The following is a 21,996-nucleotide window of genomic DNA, read 5'->3' as shown; positions in this document are numbered from 1 at the left end:
CGAGACAAGCCTGGGCAACATAGCAAGACCCCATCTCTACAAAATTAAAATAATTCTCACTTTCATGTGGATCTGCTTATTTTGTACCGTGCAATACTGGGAAGACATCATAATTGGCAAATATTATAAATACTTTTTTTTTTTTTGAGACAGGGTCTCATTTTGTAGCCCAGGCTGGAATGCAGTGACACTGTCTCAGCTCACTGAAACCTCCGCCTCCTGGGTTCAAGCGAGTCTCCTGCCTCAGCCTCCTGAGTAGCTGAAGTTACAGGCACGTACCACCACAGCAGCTAATTTTGTATTTTTAGTAGAGATGAGGTTTCACCATGTTGGCCAGGCTGGTCTCAAACTCCTGACCTCAAGTGATCCTCCCTCCTAGGCCTCCCAAAGTGCTGGGATTACAGGCGTGAGCCAATGTACCCGACATTTTAAATAATTTCTAAAAAATGGTTTTGAAACAAGGTCTCCCTCTGTCACCCAGGCTAGAGTGCAGTGGCACAATCATAGCTCACTACAGCCTAAAACTCCTGGGCAAGAAATCCTCCCACATCAGCCTCCAATGTAGTGGGACTACAGGTACGCACCATGGCTGCCTAATTTTTTTTTTTTTTTTTTTTTTTGAGATGGAGTCTCAATCTGTTGCCCAGGCTGGAGTGCAGCAGCGCAATCTCCGCTCACTGCAACCTCCGCCTCCTGGGTTCAAGCGATTCTCCTGCCTCAGCCTCCCAAGTAGCTGGGACTACAGGCACGTCCCACCAAGCCTGGCTAATTCTTTGTATTTTTAGTAGAGATGGGGTTTCACGGTGTTAGCCAAGATGGTCTCTATCTCCTGACCACGTGATCCGCCTGCCTCAGCCTCCCAAAGTGCTGAGATTACAGGTGTAAGCCACCACGCCCAGCTGGCTGCCTAATTTTTAAAACTTTTTTGTAGAGACGAGGTCTTGCTATGTTGCCCAGGCTGTTCTTGAACTCCTGGCATCAAGGAATTAAAATATTTTAAACTATTTAATTATCCTCATCCTTTAAATTTTCCTATTTCTGTATGTTTTATAACATATATCAGTATATATTAGTACATGATATTCTACTGTAACCATATATATATATATATAAAATACAGACTAAGAGCTTATCTTTATTTTACTGTTTATTTAGGTGACATAGTCAATAAAGCTTGGAGACCACTAACCTGGAGTCAGCTCAGAAGTCCTGAAGCCCTCTTCCCAGTCCCCTATTCACTGTCCCAAGATGACCAAAGCCAAAGGTGAGCCCTTGGCCCAGTAGGATCAGAGAAAGTGGAGGCAGTGAGGAGGGAGCCTGGCTTCCCGCCCCTCCCCAAGCTGCACAGAGGGCCTACCTGATTGTGCCATCGGATGACATTTCCAAATCCCCCTGTCCCAAGGCGCTCTTTCATTTCCCAGGCCCCACATGTCTGGGTTGTCAGGGAAGGTGACCAGCTCATACTGATATCGTGCTAACTCTGTAAGCAATTTGGGATGGGGAAAAAAGGTTAGGATTAAGAAAAAAAAATGGAGCTCAAAGAGATGGAGAAGGCAAGAGATACCACTGCTCTCGAATGGGAGAGAAGAAAAATACAACTGGTTTTTTACTTTGTAAAGAAACTAATGTGTTTGGTTTGTCCAAACTTTGTGGCAAACTTTTGTCCCTCTCACCCTCCCCCATCCGGTTGCTGTGGCATCAGGCAGGGAAGAAAGTCACCGAGGGAGGCGATGTCCACGCCCCTGCCCCAGCGAGGGGATCCCCGGCGGACTCCACCAGGGGCGCCCGGGCCTGCCCGCCTTCTGCCCGAGGTGGCAGGGACAGAACCTACTTCTGAGCGTCCCCTCGGTCACGTGTTTCTTTACAACGTTCCCATAAATCGCAGGTTTCCCTCAAAGCCACCCACCCCCAAGAAGCCATCCCAGCCAGGGCTGTTTCTCCTGGCTTCCCGAACTCCAATCCGCACGAGTGAAACGCTCCCCAGTCCGCAAGCTGCGACTTTCCAGCGGCACAGAGGGGTCTTCTGGGCCTTGCAGGCAGCGGAGCGGCGGGGCCTGCAGGTGGCACCCGGGCCGCACCCGCGAGGGGGACTCACCTGTCGGCAGGGACGCGGGGCAGGGGGAGGGCTCCCCGGGGCGGGGGAGGCGGGGCTGGGGCGGCCGGACCCTGGGCTCTGATACCCCTCTGAAAACATTAAAATGCGGGAATCTTAACGCGGGCAGCGCGGCGCGACTTCCTCAAACACTTCCTGCTCTGACATCACTGAGCACGTGGGCCGCGGCCGCTCTTAAAGTGGCCGCGAGGGGCGCGAGGCTGACCAGGTCCGGATGCTGCGAGCGCCGCGGGCCAGGTGGGCCTGTCCCGGGACCCGCAACCGGGCGACTTCCCGGGGGCGGGGGTGGCGTGTGGCCTCTAGAATAAACTGAGGGAAAGTGGACAGACTGTGCTCACCGATTTAAAAGAACAGCCCTGAAATGACCCCCGTTACGCCCTGTTCTCTTTAGACAAGTGACTTCCACCTGGAGCCGTTTCTGGGCCCGGATATGGGGATTTCCTCACCCGGCCGCCTAGGCTTTCACCTCGGTGGAATTTCCCGCGCCCCTGCTGGGATGATTTAGGGACTGTTGGCTATAACTGCCCTTGCCGCCCGCCCTACTGCGGGCGCTCCCCTGTCTGTGGGGGCTGCTTGGCTGGGTGTGGAGAAGGATCAATCACAGCTGACTCCTCAGAGGTGACAGCCCCCGCCCCCTTAAAAATAAGAAAAGACCTAGAAGTGTGAAGCCAAACTGCAGCCCCACCCCCAGTGACAGGAGGAAACCGCGAGGCGCACAGCCTAAGGTTCATCATTCATCTCCTTCTGCTTGGAGTCAGAATGTCCTCCCTGCTGAGTTCCTCCGTTTTGTGGCATTACATTAGTGGACAAAGGAGGTGTGTGTGTGTGTTGCTATATTTTATTCAAGCAGGAAAAAACTACCAAAGGAACCTGAAGATGATAATAATAGCTCACATCTATAGAGTGCTTACACAGTGCAGGGCTCTGTTCTAAATCTCTGAACTTAGATTTCCTTACTCAATCCTCAGGGCAACCCTGTAAATTGGACAATACTGCATTATTATTATTATTATTATTTATTATTATTATTATTATTTCGCTCTGTCACCCAGGCTGGAGTGCAGTGGTGTGATCACAGCTCACTGCAGCCTCCAACTCTTGTGCTCAAATGATTCTCCTGACTACAGGTGCATGGCCGCCATACCTGGTGGCGGGGGTCTCACTCACTGAGTTGCCCAGGCTAGTCTCGAACTCCTGGGCTCAAGGGATCCAGCCGCCTGGACCTCCCAAAGTGTTGGAATTACAGGTGTAAGCCACCGCACCTGGTCTGCATTATTATTATTTCCAAGGCACAGGGCTGCTACGTAGATGAACTGATACTCAAACTCTAGCAACTGGTTCCCGGGTTCTAAATGGGTGGTTAAAAGTAGCATGTTAAGTTCAGAGGGAGGCAAACTGGATTTTGAATTCAGATACTGCTGTTGACTACCTCTGAGGCACTGGGGCTGGTTTGTTAAACACTCTGAGCATCTATTTCCTCTTTTAAAATTTAGGCAGTATTAGGTTGAATTGCATTTAATTGTCATTTTTTGGAAATTGAAAACAGCCAAAACATCAGTGACAAAGATCAGCAGTTTCATCTGCTTCACTGTAATAGCAGGGGGACAGGCGGGCTCACAGAAAGTCATAGAAAGGAGGCCACCCCAGAGTTGTTGTGAGGGACAAATGAGGTATTGATAGCAGCAGTGCCTGACAGCCCTGGGGTTGAAGTTAACTCAGGGGACAGATCTCAACCCAAACATAGGGGTCAGTGGTGTCCAGGGCTGTGCTAGGCAAGCTGGCTGCTCTGTTTCTTTTCCCTCCCCCTCCCCTCCCCTCCCCTCCCCTCCCCTCCCCTCCCCTCCCCTCCCCTCCCCTCCCCTCTCCTCTTTCTTTTTCTTTCTCTCTCTCCTTTCCTTTTCCTTCCTTCCTTCCTTCCTTCCTTCCTTCCTTCCTTCCTTCCTTCCCCCTCCCCTCCCTCCCATCCCCTCCCCTCCCTTCCAGGCTACTTAGTTTCTTTCTCCCTTCCCCTTCCCCTTCCCTTTCCCCTTCCCTTCCCTACCTTTCTTCCTTCCTTTCTTTCCTTTCCCTTTCCTCCCCTCCCCTCTTCTCTCCTCTCCTTTCTCTTTTTCTTTCTCTTTCTCGTTCTCTCTTTTCCTTGCTTCTTTCCTTCCTGCATGCATGCCTGCCTGCCTTCCTCCTCCCCCCTCCCCTCCCCTCCCCTTCCCTTCTCTTCCCGTCCTGGCTACTTAGTTTCTTTCTTTTCTTTCCTTCCCTTCCCTTTCCTTCCTTCCTTTCTCTCTTTCTTTCTCTTTCTCTTTCTTTCTCCTTCCTTTCTTCTTTCCTTTCCTTTCCTCCCTTCCCCTCCCCTCTCCTCTCTTCCCTTCCCCTCCCCTCCCCTTCCCTTCCCGGCTGCTCAGTTTCTTTCTTTTCTTTCCTTTCTTTCTTCCTTTCCTTTCCTTTTCTTTATTTTTTCTTTCTTGACAGGGCCTCTCTCTATCGCCCACTTTGGAGTGTAGTGGCAGGATGCTCACTGCAGCCTTGACCTCCTGGGTTCAAGGGGTCCTCCCACCTTAGCCTCCCCACTACCTGGGATTACAGGCACACGCCACCATGACCAGCTAATTTTTAAATTTTATTTTGTTGAGACGAGGTCTCACTATGTTGCTCAGAGTTGGCTCAAACTCCTGGCCTCAAAGCAATCCTCCCACCTTGGCCTCCCAAAGTGCAGGGATTACAGGTGTGAGCCACCGCTCCTGACCTGGCATTTCTTGATTACTCCCAGCTAAATGGCAAGCTCAGCCTCAAGGCTGGAAGCAACAGGAACATGAGTAAATAGTTGTAACACAAGTAGAATAGTGCCTGCATTGTCTAAATGCAATATAAGTGTTTGCTTAATAAGTAACTTTTTTAAATAAAATATGTATTGGCCAGGTGAGGTGGCTCATGCCTGTAATCCCAGCACTTTGGGAGGCTGAGGTAGGCAGATCACTTGAAGTCAGGAATTTGAGACCAGCCTGGCCAACATGGTGAAACCCTGTCTCTATGAAAAATACAAAAATTAGCTGGGCGTGGTGGCGAGTGCCTGTAATCCCAGCTACTTGGGAGACTGAGGCAGAAGAATTGCTCGAACCCAGGAGTTGGAGGTTGCAGTAAGTGGAGATCGCACCAGTGCACTATAGCATGGGCAACAGAGCTAGACTCCATCTCGGGAAAAAAAAAAAAAAATTAGGCCGGGTGCAGTGACTCACCCCTGTAATCCCAGCATTTTGGGAGGCCGAGGCAGGCAGATCACCTGAGGTCATGAGTTCAAGACTAGCCTGGCCAACATAGTGAAACCCCGTCTCTACTAAAAATACAAAAATTAGGCCGGGCACAGTGGCTTACGCCTGTAATGCCAGCACTTTGGAGGCCGAGGTGGGTGGATCATGAGGTCAGGAGATCAAGACCTTCCTGGCTGACATGGTGAAACCCCATCTCTACTAAAAATACAAAAAAAAAAAAAAATTAGCTGGGCATGCTGGTGCGTGCCTATAATCCAAGCTACTTGGGAGGCTGAGGTAGGAGAATCGCTTGAACCCAGAAAGCAGAGGTTACTGTGAGCTGAGATCGTGCCATTGCACTCTAGCCTGGGCGATGAGGGAAACTCCGTCTCAAAAAAAAAAGAAAAAAAAATTATTCAGCATCTGTATGTGCTGGGCACTGTGGAGAGTCTATTTCCAGTACCATGTCATAAAAAAGTTCTCTTTAATCCTATCATCTCTGAAAAACACTGTCCCTGAGAAACTTACCGAGACATCCGCTAATATGCCAAAAGTTTACTCTGCGCTCCTGTAATTGGAATCTTCATTTTGCTCAGCTCAAAATAACTTGGCTTTCAACGGAACATAAATCTCTCTGATAAGGTCACGTATTACTAGACTTTTTTTTCTTCAGTTAATCATGGCCCAGGACGGGGCCTCTGGGTTTTATCATATTCCAAGATATTTATTATCTTAAGCTCAATTTTCTATCCAGATAAGACATGTTTAGATATCTCTGCCTGCATCTGGTTTCTGTCCTCCTCTGGAGACATGAGCAGACAGTTTACAAAAGATATTTTCAGATTCAGCAGAAAAAGGTCCCTTTTTCTTCCTGCTTTGAGGCTGACTGTGCTATTTAGCTGTGCTATAGGGAAATCAAGAAATACTGACCAGCCAGAGTGCCTAGCTCAGCCCAGGGCATTACTGACCCAGGGGATCCAAGCAATGGAATGAGATCTCATCAGAAGCACTTAGAATCTTACTGGGTTTTTAAGACCCACAGAGAGCCATCAAGTAAGGACAGACAAAGGCCAGGCAATATAAAATCACACACGAATTTGGTCTGCAGTAATTAGTACCACAGTACAGTACCGTTATAGGAAAGGGGTCCTGATCCAGACCCCAAGAGAGGGTTCTTGGATCTGGTGCAAGAAAGAATTCAGGGTGAGTCAGTAAAGTGAAAGCAAGTTTATTAAGAAAGTAAAGGAATAACAGAACGGCTACTCCGCAGACAGAGCAGCCCCCGAGGGCTGCTGGTTGCCCATTTTTATGTTTATTTCTTGATGATACGCTAAACAAGGGGTGGATTATTCATGCCTCCCTTTTTTAGACCGTATAGGGTAACTTCCTGACGTTACCATGGCATTTGTAAATTGTCATGGCGCTGGTGGGAGTATAACAGTGAGGACAACCAGAGGTCACTCTCGTGGCCATCTTGGTTTTGGTGGGTTAAAGCCGGCTTCTTTACTGAAACCTGTTTTATCTGCAGGGTCTTTATGACCTATATCTTGTGCTGACCTCCTATCTCATCCTGTGACTTAGAATGCCTTAACCATCTGAGAATGCAGCCCAGTAGATCTCAGCCTCATTTTACCCAGCTCCTATTCAAGATGGAGTTGCTCTGGTTCAAATGCTTCTGACAGTACTAGTGATAAGGATAAGGTTTCTGAGCACTGTTAAATTTAAAATGAAATCTTGTTCCCAGAGTAAGTCAAAGATAACTGTCTTCTTACTCAGTCTTTTATGTCATCCACTGATCAGACTCTGCTCTCTCACCTGATGGCAATGAAGCGCAGCAACACTGAGCTCCTCCGAGTGAAGAAATCATTGTTTTCTGCACAACCTGGAGCTGAATCATAGAAGAAGACAGCTTGAAAGATAAGAGACCGTAAGACAGACCACAGAGGATGGGGAGGATTTCCCCAGCACCCCATCCCCCACAAGTCAGTTCTGGTTCAGCGATTTCAGCAACTCTTTCTTGACCCATCTGATTTTGTTTTATCCCAGCCCTGCAGAGAAAGGACTCTACAGGTCAGGACTTGCTTCTTCAACAAACAAAAACTCCTCTGCCAGAAAAGTTGGAGAAACTAGTTTAGTCGGAGGATATGAAGAAGTCACATCCTCTTTGTTCTGGGGACCTTGTTCTGGGGACCTTGGTGGGAGATGAGGGTGGGCTGGTGGAGACGAGGGTGAGAATGAACCTTACCGCAGACCCTTTGGGCTCCCCTTCTGGCTGCAGAAGAGGAAGGGAAGGAAATTGGCCAGCTGCTGTCTCTGTGACTGGACTTGGGCCAATCAAGAAACTGAGAGGAGCAGGGCCAGCCAGGCTGTTGTGCCTCAAACTTAGGCAGAAACAAGAAAAGGCAACGATTTGGGGCTCTGAGTCACCCTCTCTGGAGAAAAGAGAGCTTGGAGGAGGAAATCACTTTTTGAGCTCCCTTTGCTTTTACACACACATGTGTTTATTCCAGTAAATTCAAACCAAAGAGGAAGAAGTCATGAAAGGGCAGCTGCCACCTCAGGCTGTGGTGGCCGAGACAAAGGATATGGGCTGGATGTAGATGTCTAAGAAACCAACAGGTATGCTTTTCGGCTTACCTTGGTTCTGAGCGCCTACTTTTGACCCATGGGATCAAAGATATTGTTCACTGCTCCATTCCCAGCACCTGGTACATCATAGGTACTCAATAAAAATTTTACCAAATGAATGAGAGAAATGGCCAATACAAAGACTGGCCAATACTAAGAGTGAAACAGCACTCTTTAGCCTTGGGCTATGCATTGTCTTTGGAGCTTGAGAGATGTGAGTTCCAATCCTGGCTCTGTCTTTTCTCGGCTTTGTGAACTCAGGCAGTTTATTGACCCTCACGGAGACTCAGTTTTCTCTTCCATGAAGTAGGGGTGAATAAAACCTACTCCTCATGGAGATAATATACATAAAAGTGCAGAGCCTGATGCTTGTGAAGCCCCCTTTGAATATTAGTTATTAATGCGTTACTTTTTTAATGCGGTAACCCAGAAGTTGGCTGATATTCTTGTTCTGTGATTCAAGTGAAATGGGCTCTGGCTGGGCACAGTGGCTCACGCCTATAATCCCAGCACTTTGGGAGGCCGAGACTGGCGGATCACCTGAGGTCAGGAGTTCAAGACCAGCCTAGGCAACATGGTGAAACCCTGTCTCTACTTTAAAAAATACAAAAAAATTAGCCAGGCGTGGTGGTGGGCACCTGTAATCCCAGCTACTTGGGAGGCTGAGGCAGGAGAATTACTTGAACCCGGGAGGCGGAGGTTGCAGTGTACTGATTGTGCCACTGCATTCCAGCCTGGGCGACAGAGCGAGAGTCCATCTCAAAAAAGAAAAAAACGGGCCGGGCGTGGTAGCTCATGCCTGTAATCCCAGCGCTTTGGGAGGCCAAGGCAGGCAGATCACATGAGGTCGGGAGTTTGAGACCAGCCTGACCAACATGAAGAAACCCCGGCTCTACTAAAAATAGAAAATTTGCCGGGCATAGTGGCACATGCCTGTAATCCCAGCTACTCAGGAGGCTGAGGAAGGAGACTCACTTGAACTCAGGAGGCAGAGGTTGTGGTGAGCCAAGATCAGGCCATTGCACTCCAGCCTAGGCAACAAGAGTGAAACTCTGTCTCAAAAAATAATAATTAAAAAAAAATGAAATGGGCTCCAAGCTCCACATCTTCCCCACTCCCCTTGCAATGCAAGGCCCCTATCCTTTCACCTCTCCCCTCTCCCCGGGACCTTGGTGTCAGAGGTGGCAGTGTGCACTGGTGGTTGAGGCAGTTGGATGTTTTTTAGTCACCTCTGCCTCTGACCTTCTACTTTTGCTAAACTCTTAACTGCCTTTGCGTTTTTTGTTTGTTTGTTTGTTTGTTTGTTTGTTTTGGAGTCTAGGTCCTACTTTGTCATCCATCTTGGAGTGCAGTGGCATGATCATAGCTCATGCAGCCTTGAAGTCCTGGGTTCAAGTGATGCTCCCACCTCAGCCTCCCCAGTAGCTGGGACCACAGGTGTGCGCCACCACTCCCAGCTAATTTGCTCTACTTTTTAAAAGATAGGGTCTCACTATGTTGCCCAGGCTGATCTGGAACTCCTGGGCTCAAGCAGTCCTCCTGCCTTGGCCTCCCAAAGTGCTGGAATTTCAGATGGGAGCCACCCTGCTTGGTTCAATTCCGTTTGTTTACTTTTTAGTGTGAAGGTTGTTCTCCACTACCACCAAATATAGGGTCAAGATTCCACATTTGGCCTGGGTACTGTGGCTCACACCTGTAATCCCAGCACTTTGGGAGGCCAAGGCAAGTGGATCAATTGAGCCCAGGAGTTTGAGACCAGCCTGGGCAACATGGCAAAACCTTGTCTCTACTAAAAATACAAAAATTAGCCAGGCATGGTGGCGGGTGCCTGTAATCACAACTACTCAAGAGGCTCAGGCAGCAGAATCACTTGAACTTGGGAGACAGAGGCTGTAGTGAGCCAAGATCATGCCACTGCACTTGAGCCTGGGTGACAGAGCAAGACTGTCTCAAACAAATAAATAAATAAAAAGATCTACATTTGGGGAAGTGGCAGGGGTCAGCACATCTGGAGTGCAATGGATAAGCCTCACTCTGGGAGAACCACGTTCGTGAGCATGGCCTCTCCCCTGCCAGGTCAGGATAAAGGCCAATTTTGATTTATTAGGTTGGTACAAGAGTTATTGAGGTTTTTGACGTAATAATTTCTTAATATCCTTTCTAGAGAATTTCTAAGGTGTGGGCAGACTGCTGGGTTGGGCTGGATTTCTCCTGTCTGAGGAATCAGAGGCCAGAGGTGACCAAATGACTGACCCAACTGGGTAAATCCAGGCTTAGTGACCCCAGAACAACACGAGGCTGGCTGGGCTATGGTGCGAAAGGACCGCTCATCACTGAGACTGCAGAGCCTGTGCCAAGAAAGAAGAAGAGAGGCTAGGCGTGGTGGCTCACGCCTGTAATCCCAACACTTTGGGAGGCCAAGGCAGGCGGATTGCAAGGTCAGGAGATCAAGACCATCCTGGCTAACACGGTGAAACCACGTCTCTACTAAAAATACAAAAAATTAGCTGGTCGTAGTGGCAGGTGCCTGTAGTCCCAGCTGCTCGGAAGGCTGAGACAGAAGAATGGCATGAATCTGGGAAGCGGAGCTTGCAGTGAGCCGGGATCACACCACTGCACTCCAGCCTGGGGGACAGAGCAAGACTCTGTCTCAAAAAAAAAAAAGAATGAGGAAGAGAGAACAGAAGAAAAAAAGAAGCTGGTTTGGAGGGAGCATGGTGGAAAGGGTCACTAGGCAGCAGAGATGTGAACTTTAACCAAACCCTGGGCTGTGTTGCAACTCAGCTACAGACCCCAGTCCCTCCTGGGCTCACACCTCTCTCTGCACTTCCCCTTGTCATTAGTGCCTGGCCCTCCTACCTGCCTGTCCCAACTTTTCCTTTCTGCAGGAGTCTGCTGGTGACTATCCGGGAGGCCAGATCACTGTAGGAGACTGGAATATGCCACCCAAGATAGGCGTTTTTGGCATACGGATTATTCTGAGAAACAGCAACTGAAGAAGCAGCTCTGAAAGCAGAGTAAAAATGACCCTTTTGCCTGGGCATTGTGGCGGGCACCTATAATCCCAGCTACTCGGGAAGCTGAGGCAGGAGAATCACTTGAACCTGGGAGGCAGAGGTTGCAGTAAACTGAGATGGTGCCATTGCACTCCAGCTTGGGTGACAAGAGTAAAACTCCATCTCAAAAAAAAAAAAAAAAAAAAGTTTAAGGCCGGGCATGGTGGCTCACACCTGTAGTCCCAGCACTTTGGGAGGCTGAGACAGGTGGATCACCTGATGTCAGGAGTTCAAGACCAGCCTGACCAACATGGTGAAACCCTGTCTCTACTAAAAATACAAAAATTAGCCAGGCATGGTGATGGGTGCCTGTAATCCCAGCTACTTGGGAGGCTGAGGCAGGAGAGTCGCTTGAACTAGGGAGGCGGAGGCTGCAGTGAGCTGAGATCATGCTACTGCACTCCAGCCTGGGTGACAGAGTGAGACTCATCTCAAAAAATTAAATTAAATTAAATATTGTAAAAGCTACCCTTTTGTAAGGGAAATTTACATCTACAGAAACCATCTCTCTGCTGTTTTCTGATAGTCTCAGAAACAACAAAAAATGTCTCTTTCCAGGCATAGTGGCTCATGCCTATAATCCTAGCACATTGGGAAGCCCAAGCAGGAGGATCACTTGAGCCCAGGAGTTTGAGACTAGCCTGGGCAATATAGGGAGACCCCATCTCTACAAAAAAATCAAAATATTAGTTGGGTGTGGTGTCATGCCTGTAGTCCCAGCTACTGGAGAGGCTGAGGTAGGAGGGTCACTTGAAATCAGGAATTTGAGACCAGCAAGACTTTATCTCTAATTAATTTAAAAATGTATAATTAAAAATACTATAAAAATGTATAATTAAAAATAAAATGTATAAATAAAAATAAAAATGTATAATTAAAAATAAAAATAAAAAAATAAAAATAAAATAAAATTAATTTAAAAATAAAATATAATTCTCTGTATATACTTAAATACCAGAAAAACCCAGCTGGCCATGGTGGTTCACACCTGTAATCCCAGGACTTTGGGAGGCCAAGGCGGGTGGATCACCTTAGGTCAGGAGTTCGAAACCAGCCTGGCCAACATGGTGAAACCCCATCTCTACTAAAAATACAAAAAATTAGCCAGGCATAGTGGCGGGCACCTGTAATCCCAGTTCCTCGGGAGACTGAGGCAGGAGAATCGCTTGAACCCGGGAGGCAGAGTTTGCAGTGAGCCAAAATCATGCCATTGCATTCCAGCCCGGGCAACAGAAGTGAAACTCCATCTCAAAAAACAAACAGAAAAACGCATCTCCATTTGTAAGGGTTTCTCTGTCCCTATACCAGGAAGAGAAGTGTGGCTCTAATTCACCAGAAACTCTAATCATTAGAGAATACATCAACATAAATCTGCACTACAAACCTTAGCTTTGCTTACCAAGCTTTTTCAGGACACCACCCCATAACTGTCCACCCCCAAACCGTCCTTGCTTTGTTTCACCTGGAGATGGTATTTAAGTCCGAATTCTAAGTCACCCTTCTAGATTTTACTCATTTCTCTGGGTATCTCCTATGAATACTTGAAATATACATATTGTTAAACTTCCGTTTGTTTTTCTCTTGTTAATCTGCCATTTTGTTACAGGAGGTCTCAGCCGGGAACACAGAAAGGATATAGAGAAAATTATTGTTCTGCCCCTACAGTTTTAGTGACCCAGATGGGATCTCTGGTACACCCTACCTGCTCTACAATTGGGATCCCTGGAAAAGTGACGGAATCTGGCAACGGGTAAGAATGTAGTGTCGGCCGAGTGTGGTGGCTCACACCTGTAATCCCAGTATTTTGGGAGGCCAAGGCAGGTGGACCACTTTAGCCCAGGAGTTTGGGACCAGCCTGGGCAAGATGACAAGACCCAGTCGCTACTAAAAATACAAAAAAATTAGCCGGGCGTAGTGGCTCCTGCCTGTAATCTCAGCACTTTGGGAGGCCGAGGCTGGTGGATCACTTGAGTCTAGGAGTTTGAGATCAGCCTGGTCAACATGGCAAGTCCCCGTCTCTACTAAAAATACAAAAAATTAACCGGGCATGGTGGTGTGCACTTGTAGTCCCAACTACTCGGGAAGCTGAGGCAGGAGGATCACTTGAGCCCAGGAAATTGAGGCTGCAGTGAGCCGTGATTACACCACTGCACTCCAACCTCAGCAACGAGCATGAGACCCTGTCTCAAAAAAATAAAAAGTAGGCCGGGCGCGGTGGCTCGTGCCTGTAATCCCAGCACTTTAGGAGGCCAAGGTAGGCAGATCACGAGGTCAGGAGATCGAGACCATCCTGGCTAACAAGGTGAAACCCCATCTCTACTAAAAATTCAACAAAATCAGCCGTGTGTGGTGGTGGGCACCTGTAGTCCCAGTTACTCAGGAGGCTGAGGCAGGAGAATGGCATGAAGCCAGGAGGCAGAGCTTGCAGTGAGCCAAGATTGCGCCACTGTACTCCAGCCTGGGCAACAGAGCAAGACTGTCTCAAAAAAAAAAAAAAAAAAAATTAAAAATTAAATAAATAAATACATAAATAGATAAGCAAAATAATATGGTAGGTAGCACTTCTGGATCTGTGTGGTACCAGTCAAGGGAGGAAGGTACAAGTTTCTCTTTTGTGCCTTCTATCTCAAATTCACATTAGCAGGAGAAATCATTTGTAAGAATTAATTTTTTTGGACAGTGACTCTGGTGAAATGTGGTTTGGGGTAACCATTGGTTATTGATCCTTTCACTCCCAGGGACAGTTACTGCTTTCCTGTTTGTGTCCTAAAAACGTAGCGTGGCTATCCAACTGCTGGGGCGCCCAGATTATCCAGGCTGCCTGTCCTGGCTACCAACTGCCAGGCTAGGGACACCCCAGAATATGGCCAGCCAACCACCAGGTCAAGGACACCCAGGAATATAACCAGACAGAAAGAGAAGCGTGGGCTGCATCCCATCTGTGACCAGTGTCTGTCAACCTAAAATCATTGAATGGTCAGAATCTAGTTCAAAGACAGGTCATCAGCACAAAGTTGAAGACTGCAGCCCAGGACACACTTCCAAGTTGCCTTGGGGACTGCTCCAGACAACAAAAGAGAGGCTCAAGTTTTTAAAGGAAAAAAATAACAAGTCAGGAAAGGGAGATTTACAAAAGTTGTTTGTCAGGAATTCTCATTGGTTTACAGAAATAACTTTGGTTATTTTTATAAATAACATTGGTGATTGGCTGTGCATTGTTGAACTACAGGGTGTATGGCATTTTATGGCTACTTGGTGACAGTTAGTCTAGAGCCCCCATAGCAAGTGGCTGCTAGAGGTAATTATTTCACTCAAGGGGGAGAGGGACGTGACTGGTATTACATTTTAAATGCCTTTCTGGGTCTCATAATTTAAAGGGGCTCGCATTCCTCAAATGAAATATATTTCTTGGAAGGGGAGGTGAATAGGGTCTCACTGTCACCCAGGCTGGAGGGCTGTGGTGTGATCATGGCTCACTGCAGCCTCGACCTCCCCAGGTTTAAGCAATCCTCCCATCTCAGCCTCCTGAGTAACTGGGACTACAGGTGTACATCAGCACATGGAGCTAATATTTGTATTTTTTTGCAGAGGCGGCGTCTCACCATGTTGCCCAGGCTGGTCTCAAACCCTTGAGCTCAAATGATCCACCTGCCCCGGTCCCCCAAAGTGCTAGGATTACAGTGTAGGCCATAACATCTAGCCAGATGAAATGATTTTTCTTTTTCTCATATCCTACCAACCATTGCCAGCTCTTGGGGTGTTATCTAAAACTTTCTTCCCTTGACTGTCTATGGGAATGGCTCCCTAGTCTATGGAAAGGGCTGTATCTTTGCATCCTGTTTGGAGAGGCCTCTCATTTCTGTGGTTAAGCCATAAAAGGCTCATTGGTTTTAAGTCCTAAGAGGCTTATGACTTTGGTCTTCAGTCATTTGCTAAGTACACATTTTCTGTAAAAGAAAAAGGAGAAAAACTATTCAAATAGGAGTTCAATATTGCCAGGAATACTTAGTGTTTGTCCCAGGAGAATTTGATAATAGGTTTTGTGTGGTTTTTTTTGTTTGTTTGTTTTTGTTTTGAGACGGAGTCTCGCTCTGTCACCCAGGCTGGAGTGCAGTGGTGCCTCTCGGCTCACTGCAACCTCCGCCTCCCAGGTTCAAGTGATTCCCCTGCCTCAGCCTCCCAAGTAGCTGGGATTACAGACATGTGCTATCACGCCCGGCTAATTTTTGTATTTTAAGTAGGATTTAAAATGGGGTTTCACCATATTGGTCAGGCCGGTCTCAAACTCCTGACCTCCTGATCCTCCCAACTCGGCCTCCCAAAGTGCTGGGATTATAGGCATGAGCCACTGCGCCCAGCCTTGAAAGCCTTTTTTTTTTTTAAAGGAGCTCTATGGTCAGAAGTTGGCCTGACTAGAAGCCAATATTCAGACCCTAGTAGGAGTTACTGTTTTAAGTCGTCTCTGTTCTGTCGAGCTAATCCTGCAGCTCCCATGGGAATGTCTCCATCGCCTGAAACTCCCTTCCTGAAGCCCCGCTGTCTATGTGCTCAACCAACTCTGTCACCTACCTATGGCTGGTGCAGTTTTGCTGAGCCAATAAATACGGGACTTTATTGGCTTCTTTGGAGAACTTGAGATCTCCCGACCCTGGCTCCGCGACAACCTCTTCCTTCCTGTTGCTCCTGTTTCTCTTCCCTTCTCTCATGTTCTCTCCAGTTCTCTCTTTTTTTTTTTTTTTTTTTTGAGATGGAGTCTTACTCTCTTGCCCAGGCTGGAGTGCAGTGGCATAATCTCAGCTCACTGCAACCTCCACCTCTGGGGTTCAAGCAATTCTCCTGCCTCGGCCTCCCGAGTAGCTGGGATTACAGACTCCTGCCACCATGCCTGGCTAATTTTTTGTATTTTCAAAGAGACAGGGTTACGCCGTTTTGTTCAGGTGGTCTCGAGCTCCTGAGCTCAGGCAATCCACCCACTTTGGCCTCCCAAAGCACTAGGATTACAGGCGTGAGCCACTGAGCCCGGCCAATTAAACTCTTACTTTACTGCAATGCCGTGCTCTTCGTTTGTGCAGCAGGCAGGAAGAACCTGTCAGGCAGTTATAAAAATAGGATAAAAGTATATAAATGAGCTTTTAACAATGATTTTGGTTTATAACATGTCTACTAAAAATAGTTTCCCAAATCTCTTTGGTAACTTATACTCAGGGTTTTGCTAAGTTAAGTTAAATTAAACGATAAATATTCACTGCATACCTGGATATTTTCCAAATGTAATAAAACATTGAAGCATTAATTGCTGAATATATGTCTGTCTACTCTTGGCTTCTTAGTACGAGAGACTCCAGATGTTTGAGTGTGTTAGTAAACATGTCCCATGCCACACTGAAAAACTGTGGACACAGGCTGGGCACTACAGGCTGGGCACGGTAGCTCATGCCTGTAATCCCAGCACTTTGGGAGGCCAAGGGGAGCAGATCACCTTAGGTCGGGAGTTTGAGACCAGCCTGACCAACCTGGAGAAACTCTGTCTCTACTAAAAATACAAAATTAGCCAGATATGGCGCATGCCTGTAATCCCAGCTGCTCAGGAGGCTGAGGCACAAGAATCACTTGAACCTGAGAGGCAGAGGTTGCGGTGAACCGAAATTGCATCATTGCACTCCAGCCTGGGCAACGAGAGTGAAACTCCATCTCGAAAAAAAAAAGAAAAAAAGAAAAACTGCTATGAAAAAATATATGTTTCTAAAAATTATAAAATGGTATATTCATAAATTTGCCTGTCTACAGAATGCTAGTGTGACAGTTCATGATTGCTTAATTTCTAGTGAACACTAGAAACTTCTTAATGATTGCTTAATTTCTTAATGATTGCTTAGTTTCTAGTGAAAACCGGAAGGTGTAAAGAACAAAAGTTGTATGCAAGGAAAATAGGATATGGGATTTCTGTAAGATAAAGTATGAAGCAGTTGGGCGTGGTGGCTCAAGCCTGTAATCCCAGCACTTTGGGAGGCCGAGGCAGGCAAATCACCTGAGGTCAGGAGTTCAAGACGAACCTGGCCAATATGATAAAACCCTGTCTCTACTGAAAATAAAAAATTAGCTGGGTGTGGTGGCATGCGCCTGTAGTCCCAGCTACTCAGGAGGCTGAGGCAGGAGACTCACTTGAATCCCGGAGGTGGAGGCTTGCAGTGAGCCGAGATGGTGCCATTATACTCTAGCCTGGGTAACAGAGCGAGATTCCATCTCAGAAAAAAAAAAAAAAAAAAAAAACCATGAAGCATTAATATGTGTCTCTGTTGAGAAAAAAGGAGAGTAATTTGGTTCATGTTTAGAGTTTATATAAAGGCAGTTTCAGAATGAAAAAGGAGAATGAATGAAAGACAAAAATTGAGGCCAGGCACAATTGTGGCTCACACCTGTAATCCCAGCACTTTGGGAGGCCAAGGTGGGCAGATCACGAGGTCAGGAGATCGAGACCATCCTGGCTAACATGGTGAAACCCTGTCTGTACTAAAAATACAAAAAATTAGCTGGGAGTGGTGGCGGGCGCCTGTAGTCCTAGCTACTCGGGAGGCTGAAGCAGGAGAATGGCGTAAACCCAGGAGGTGGAGCTTGCAGTGAGCGGAGATCACGCCACTGCACTCCATCCAGCCTGGGCGACAGAGCGAGACTCCATCTCAAAAAAAAAAAAAAAAGAAAGACAAAAACTGAATGGAGCCAGGCACAATGGCACATGCCTGTAGTTGTAGCTACTCAAGAGGCCAAGGCAAGAGTATTGCTTGAGCCCAGGAGTTTGAGACCAGTTGAGGCAACATAGCAAGACTGTCTCAAAACAAACAAACAAATAAACAAAAAAACCCTGAATAGATTTAGAAAGTTAGAAAGAGAGAGAGATTCTTGTGTGATTAAGTTGGCTAAAATTGAATCAATTTATTATAAGGATCTCAAAGATGAGCTTTAATATCAAAAGTACAATCCAAAACTAGAGTTTCATCTTCTCTCTTAAAATTACAAAGTTTTATTGGAGTATTGGACTTCTCTTGATAAAATACTATGGAAGGGTTTTCTTTACCGTCTATGTAATCTGTGTAGGAAATCTAGAATTTGCTTAGGTGGAAAAAAATATGCGTCTTATCAGAATAGTTTCCTGTGTTTCATATTGTCTTTATCAGGTCTTTGATTACTTAAGAAGACTCAGTCTTCTCTATTAAAAGAGCTAAGTTAAAAAAAACAAAATCTATATACCTTTCTGTGATTACCTCTGAAATTTTCCAGTGCTTTGGTTAAATGGATAACTGAGTAATGTTTTACAGTGACCTGTGATCCTATTTAATCAAAAACTTTAGTCTTTTGCCTTTTTAAAAAAAATCTGTCCTTTAAAAACTTTGTTTAGAGATGAGGTCTCCTCCTATGTTGCCCAGTCTGATCTCGAACTCCTGGGCTCAGGTGATCCTCCTGCCTTGGCTTCCCAAAGTGCTGGGATTATAGGCATGAGTTACTGAGCCCAGCCATCTTTTGGCGTTTTTGACAACTTTGCAAAATCAAACTCTACATGAAGTCTTTGACCTTGAACTAACTTTGGAATTTTCCTGAAGACCCCTAAAAAGTCACAAAGGACTTGTCTTCCTTCTTTTTTATTTTTTTTGAGATGGAGTCTCACTCTGTTGCCAGGCTGGAGTGCAGTGGCGTAATCTTGGCTCACTGTAACCTCTGCCTCTGGGTTCAAGAGATTCTCCTGCCTCAGCCTCCCGAGTAGCTGGGCCTACAGGCATGCACCACCACAACCAGCTAATCTTTGTATTTTTAGTAGCGATGGTGTTTCACCATGTTGGCCAAGATGGTCTCAATTGGTTGACCTCGTAATCCGCCTGCCTCAGCCTCCCAAAGTGCTGAGATTACAGGCGTGAGCCACCGTACCCAGCCTTGTCTTTCTTCTTATAAAAACAAACTTGTTAAATTAATTTGGTATGTTAAATTACATGGGAAGCATTGTTAAAAAAGAAGTGATGCTAAACCTTCTTTATGTTATATTTGTATGTATTTATGTTATAATGTGTTCCAGAAATTGCGTGAAGTTCCTAGAGATCTGATGGGTCCTGATATAATGGTGTCAGTTATAATTCTAGTTATTATCTTAAAATGTATGTGACAGAAGTAACTGAATTTTTTTCTCAATTGTATTACAATGAATTGTCATCCTTTAACCATGGCCATTTAAAGTATTTTGTCATCCACAGACAGTTAATTGTTTTATTTTGATGCATTCCTAAAAGCTTTTGCAAACAACTGTAATATGAACCACCATGCTTATGTGGTTTCTTTGCATGGCTACTGTGCTAATGAGTAAGAAAAGTCACTTCCTGGTAGGCCCAGAAACCTCAAGAAATTGCATTTGTATTTAAGGAGATTCATGGAGAAAACTCAAGTACACATTCCTGATGACTTTAAGATTATACCGCTGAATTTCCTGAACACTAATGGAAAAACTGACTCATTCATGAAATTGCTAACCAAAGATCAAGCAGAACAAGAATTAATTACATTGGACTAGATGACTGGCTCACTGCCACCTCCGCCTCTTGGGTTCAAGTGATTCTCCTGCCTCAGCCTCCCGAGTAGCTGGGATTATAGGTGCCTGCCATACCCACAACTAATTTTTTGTATTTTTGGTAGAGACGGGGTTTCACTATGTTGGCCAGGCTGGTCTCAAACTCCTCACCTCAGGTGATCCACCTGCCTCAGCCTCCCAAAGTGCTGGGATTACAGGCATGAGACACCGTGCCCGACTGATGGTTGTAATTCTTAGGACTTCTTGTTTTAGGACATTTCTGGGTCTTTAATGGTTTTTCTCTTTTTTCTTAAGCTAACTAAAATTTACAGCAATTGGGTAAATTATACCTTCGTAAACAGAATTAAAACATTTATCCTTTTTTCTCTACCTGATCCCTGTAGAATTCAGAAACTCTTACTAGCTATTCTTATTTTCATGACTATATAGTTACTTTCTTTTTCTTTTCTTTTTTTTTTTTTTTTTTTTTTTTTTGAGATGGAGTTTCACACTTGTCACCCAGGCTGGAGTGCAATGGTGCAATCTCAGCTCACTGCAACTTCCGCCTCTGGGGTTCAAGCGATTCTCCTGCCTCAGCCTCCCGAGTACCTGGGATTACAGGTGCCTGCCACCATGCCCGGCTAATTTTTTTGCATTTTTAGTAGAGATGGGGTTTCACTATGTTGGCCAGGCTGGTCTTGAACTCCTGAACTCGTGATCCACCCACCTCGGCCTCCCAAAGTGCTGGGATTACAGGTGTGATCCACCGTGCTTGGCACTATATAGTTATTTTCATAAATTCAGTAAGAATCTAGTCTCCTTATAACAGGGACACAATTGAAAACCTTGATTATATTGCTAAGATGTTGACTGGAATATCAAATATGAAAATGAACATATAATCAGATATGATCAGACAGTTTTAAGGAACTAAGGTTGACTTTATGGAGCCAAAAAGCCAACCTCGTGCTTTGCTTATGTGGTTTCTTTAAGTGGTTGCCTTATAGATGAATAAGAAAGGTCACTTCCTGGCAGACCTCAGGTATACTGGGGACATCAAGAAAAGAATAATTCATCAAAGTCTATAGATATTGCAGGCAAAGTTGAAACAAGCCAGACAAGTTCTCTTTGTATTCTTGAGAGACTAGGAAAGTCTAACCTGAGATTCCTTATTAAAAGTTCCAGCAAAGCAGACTTAAAAAGAGCCTTTTTTTTTTTTTTAATTAAAAAGTAAACTTTAATGTCAAAAATGCAAACTTGGGGAAGACAGAAAAGATCACACACAAGACTGTCACTTCACACTTGGAAGGTTGCACAGCAGCCAGACAGAGGCACTCCTCACTTCCCAGACGTGGTGGCGGCAGGGCAGTGGCGCTCTTCACTTGCCAGACAGGGCAGCAGCTAGACAGAGGTACTCCTCATATCCCAGAGGGGGCAGCAGCTGGGCAGGGGTACTCCTCATATCCCAGACGGTGGGCAGCCGGGCAGAGGGGCACTTCACTTCCCAGACGGGGTGGCCGGGCAGAGGCGCTCCTTATTTCCCAGACAGTTGGGCGGCTGGGCAGTGGCGCTCCTCACTTCCCAGATGGTGGGCAGCTGGGCAGTGGCGCTCCTGACATCCCAAATGGGACGGCGGCCGGGCAGAGGCCCTCATCACTTCCCAGATGAGTTGGCCAGGCAGAGGCGCTCCTAACTTCCCAGTCAGTTGGGTGGCTGGGCAGAAGCGCTCCTCACTTCCCAGACAGGGTGGTGGCCAGGCAGAGGCGCTCCTCACTTCTCAGATGGGGCAGCGGCTGGGCAGAGGCCCTCATCACTTCCCAGACGGTGGGCAGCCAGGCAGGGGCGCTCCTCACTTCCCAGATGCGGTGGCGGCCAGGCCGAGGGGTTCCTCACTTCCCAGACGCGGTGGCGGCCGGGCCGAGGGGTTCCTCACTTCCCAGATGGTTGGCAGCTCGGCAGAGGCGCTCCTCACTTCCCAGACTGTGGGCAGCTGGGCAAAGGCACTCCTTACTTCCCAGATGGTTGGCAGCTGGGCAGAGGCGCTCCTCATGTCCCGAACGGTTGGCAGCTAGGCAGAGGCGCTCCTCACATTGCCGACGGTGGGCGGTGGGCGGCCGGGCAGAGGTGATCCTCACTTCCCAGACGGTAGGTGGCCGGGCAGAGGTGATCCTCACTTCCCAGACGGTAGGTGGCCAAGAGCCTACATGATTAATCACTACTCTTGTTGCACTTAATCAGGGCAAGTATAATGAGACTAGACTGATTTTGCAAATTAGTCTTTACTGTGACTATCTTTGGAAGAAATGGGGGTGAAAGAGAGAAATACTGTTTTAGTAAAAAAACTATCATGCATCTGTAAAAAGTAAAGTAGAGGTTCCTCTTCAAAGACTTTCCTCCCCGTCTAATTAG

General features: G+C 46.7%; 1 protein-coding gene and 1 long non-coding RNA gene across 4 annotated transcripts in view; one reads left to right on the top strand and one right to left on the bottom strand.

Annotated features, from left to right (window-relative positions):
• Positions 1 to 2,264, bottom strand: part of IKBKB (inhibitor of nuclear factor kappa B kinase subunit beta) — a 58,196-nt gene extending 55,932 nt beyond the window's left edge. For 2 of the 3 annotated variants that reach the window (XM_077942532.1, XM_015145237.2), the window contains exons 1-2: positions 2,096 to 2,264; positions 1,358 to 1,480 (exon numbers count right to left, since the gene is read on the bottom strand). Coding sequence is in view for 2 of the 3 variants with exons in the window: in XM_015145237.2 (XP_015000723.2) it covers positions 1,358 to 1,380 (23 nt within the window). In the remaining variant the exon portion in view is untranslated. 3 annotated transcript variants of the gene reach the window in all.
• A 51-nt stretch (positions 2,265 to 2,315) lies between these two features.
• On the top strand, positions 2,316 to 20,789 carry LOC144330784 (uncharacterized). Its single transcript, XR_013397262.1, has 3 exons — positions 2,316 to 2,928; positions 12,646 to 12,789; positions 20,595 to 20,789. It is a non-coding gene; the product is annotated as an uncharacterized LOC144330784 (long non-coding RNA).
• Positions 20,790 to 21,996: the final 1,207 nt, after the last annotated feature.

Source organism: Macaca mulatta, chromosome 8, assembly GCF_049350105.2.
Source record: "Macaca mulatta isolate MMU2019108-1 chromosome 8, T2T-MMU8v2.0, whole genome shotgun sequence".
NCBI classification, from domain to species: Eukaryota; Metazoa; Chordata; class Mammalia; order Primates; family Cercopithecidae; genus Macaca; species Macaca mulatta.
Note: the sequence above shows the minus strand (reverse complement) of the source record. Positions and strands in the feature narration are given on the sequence as shown.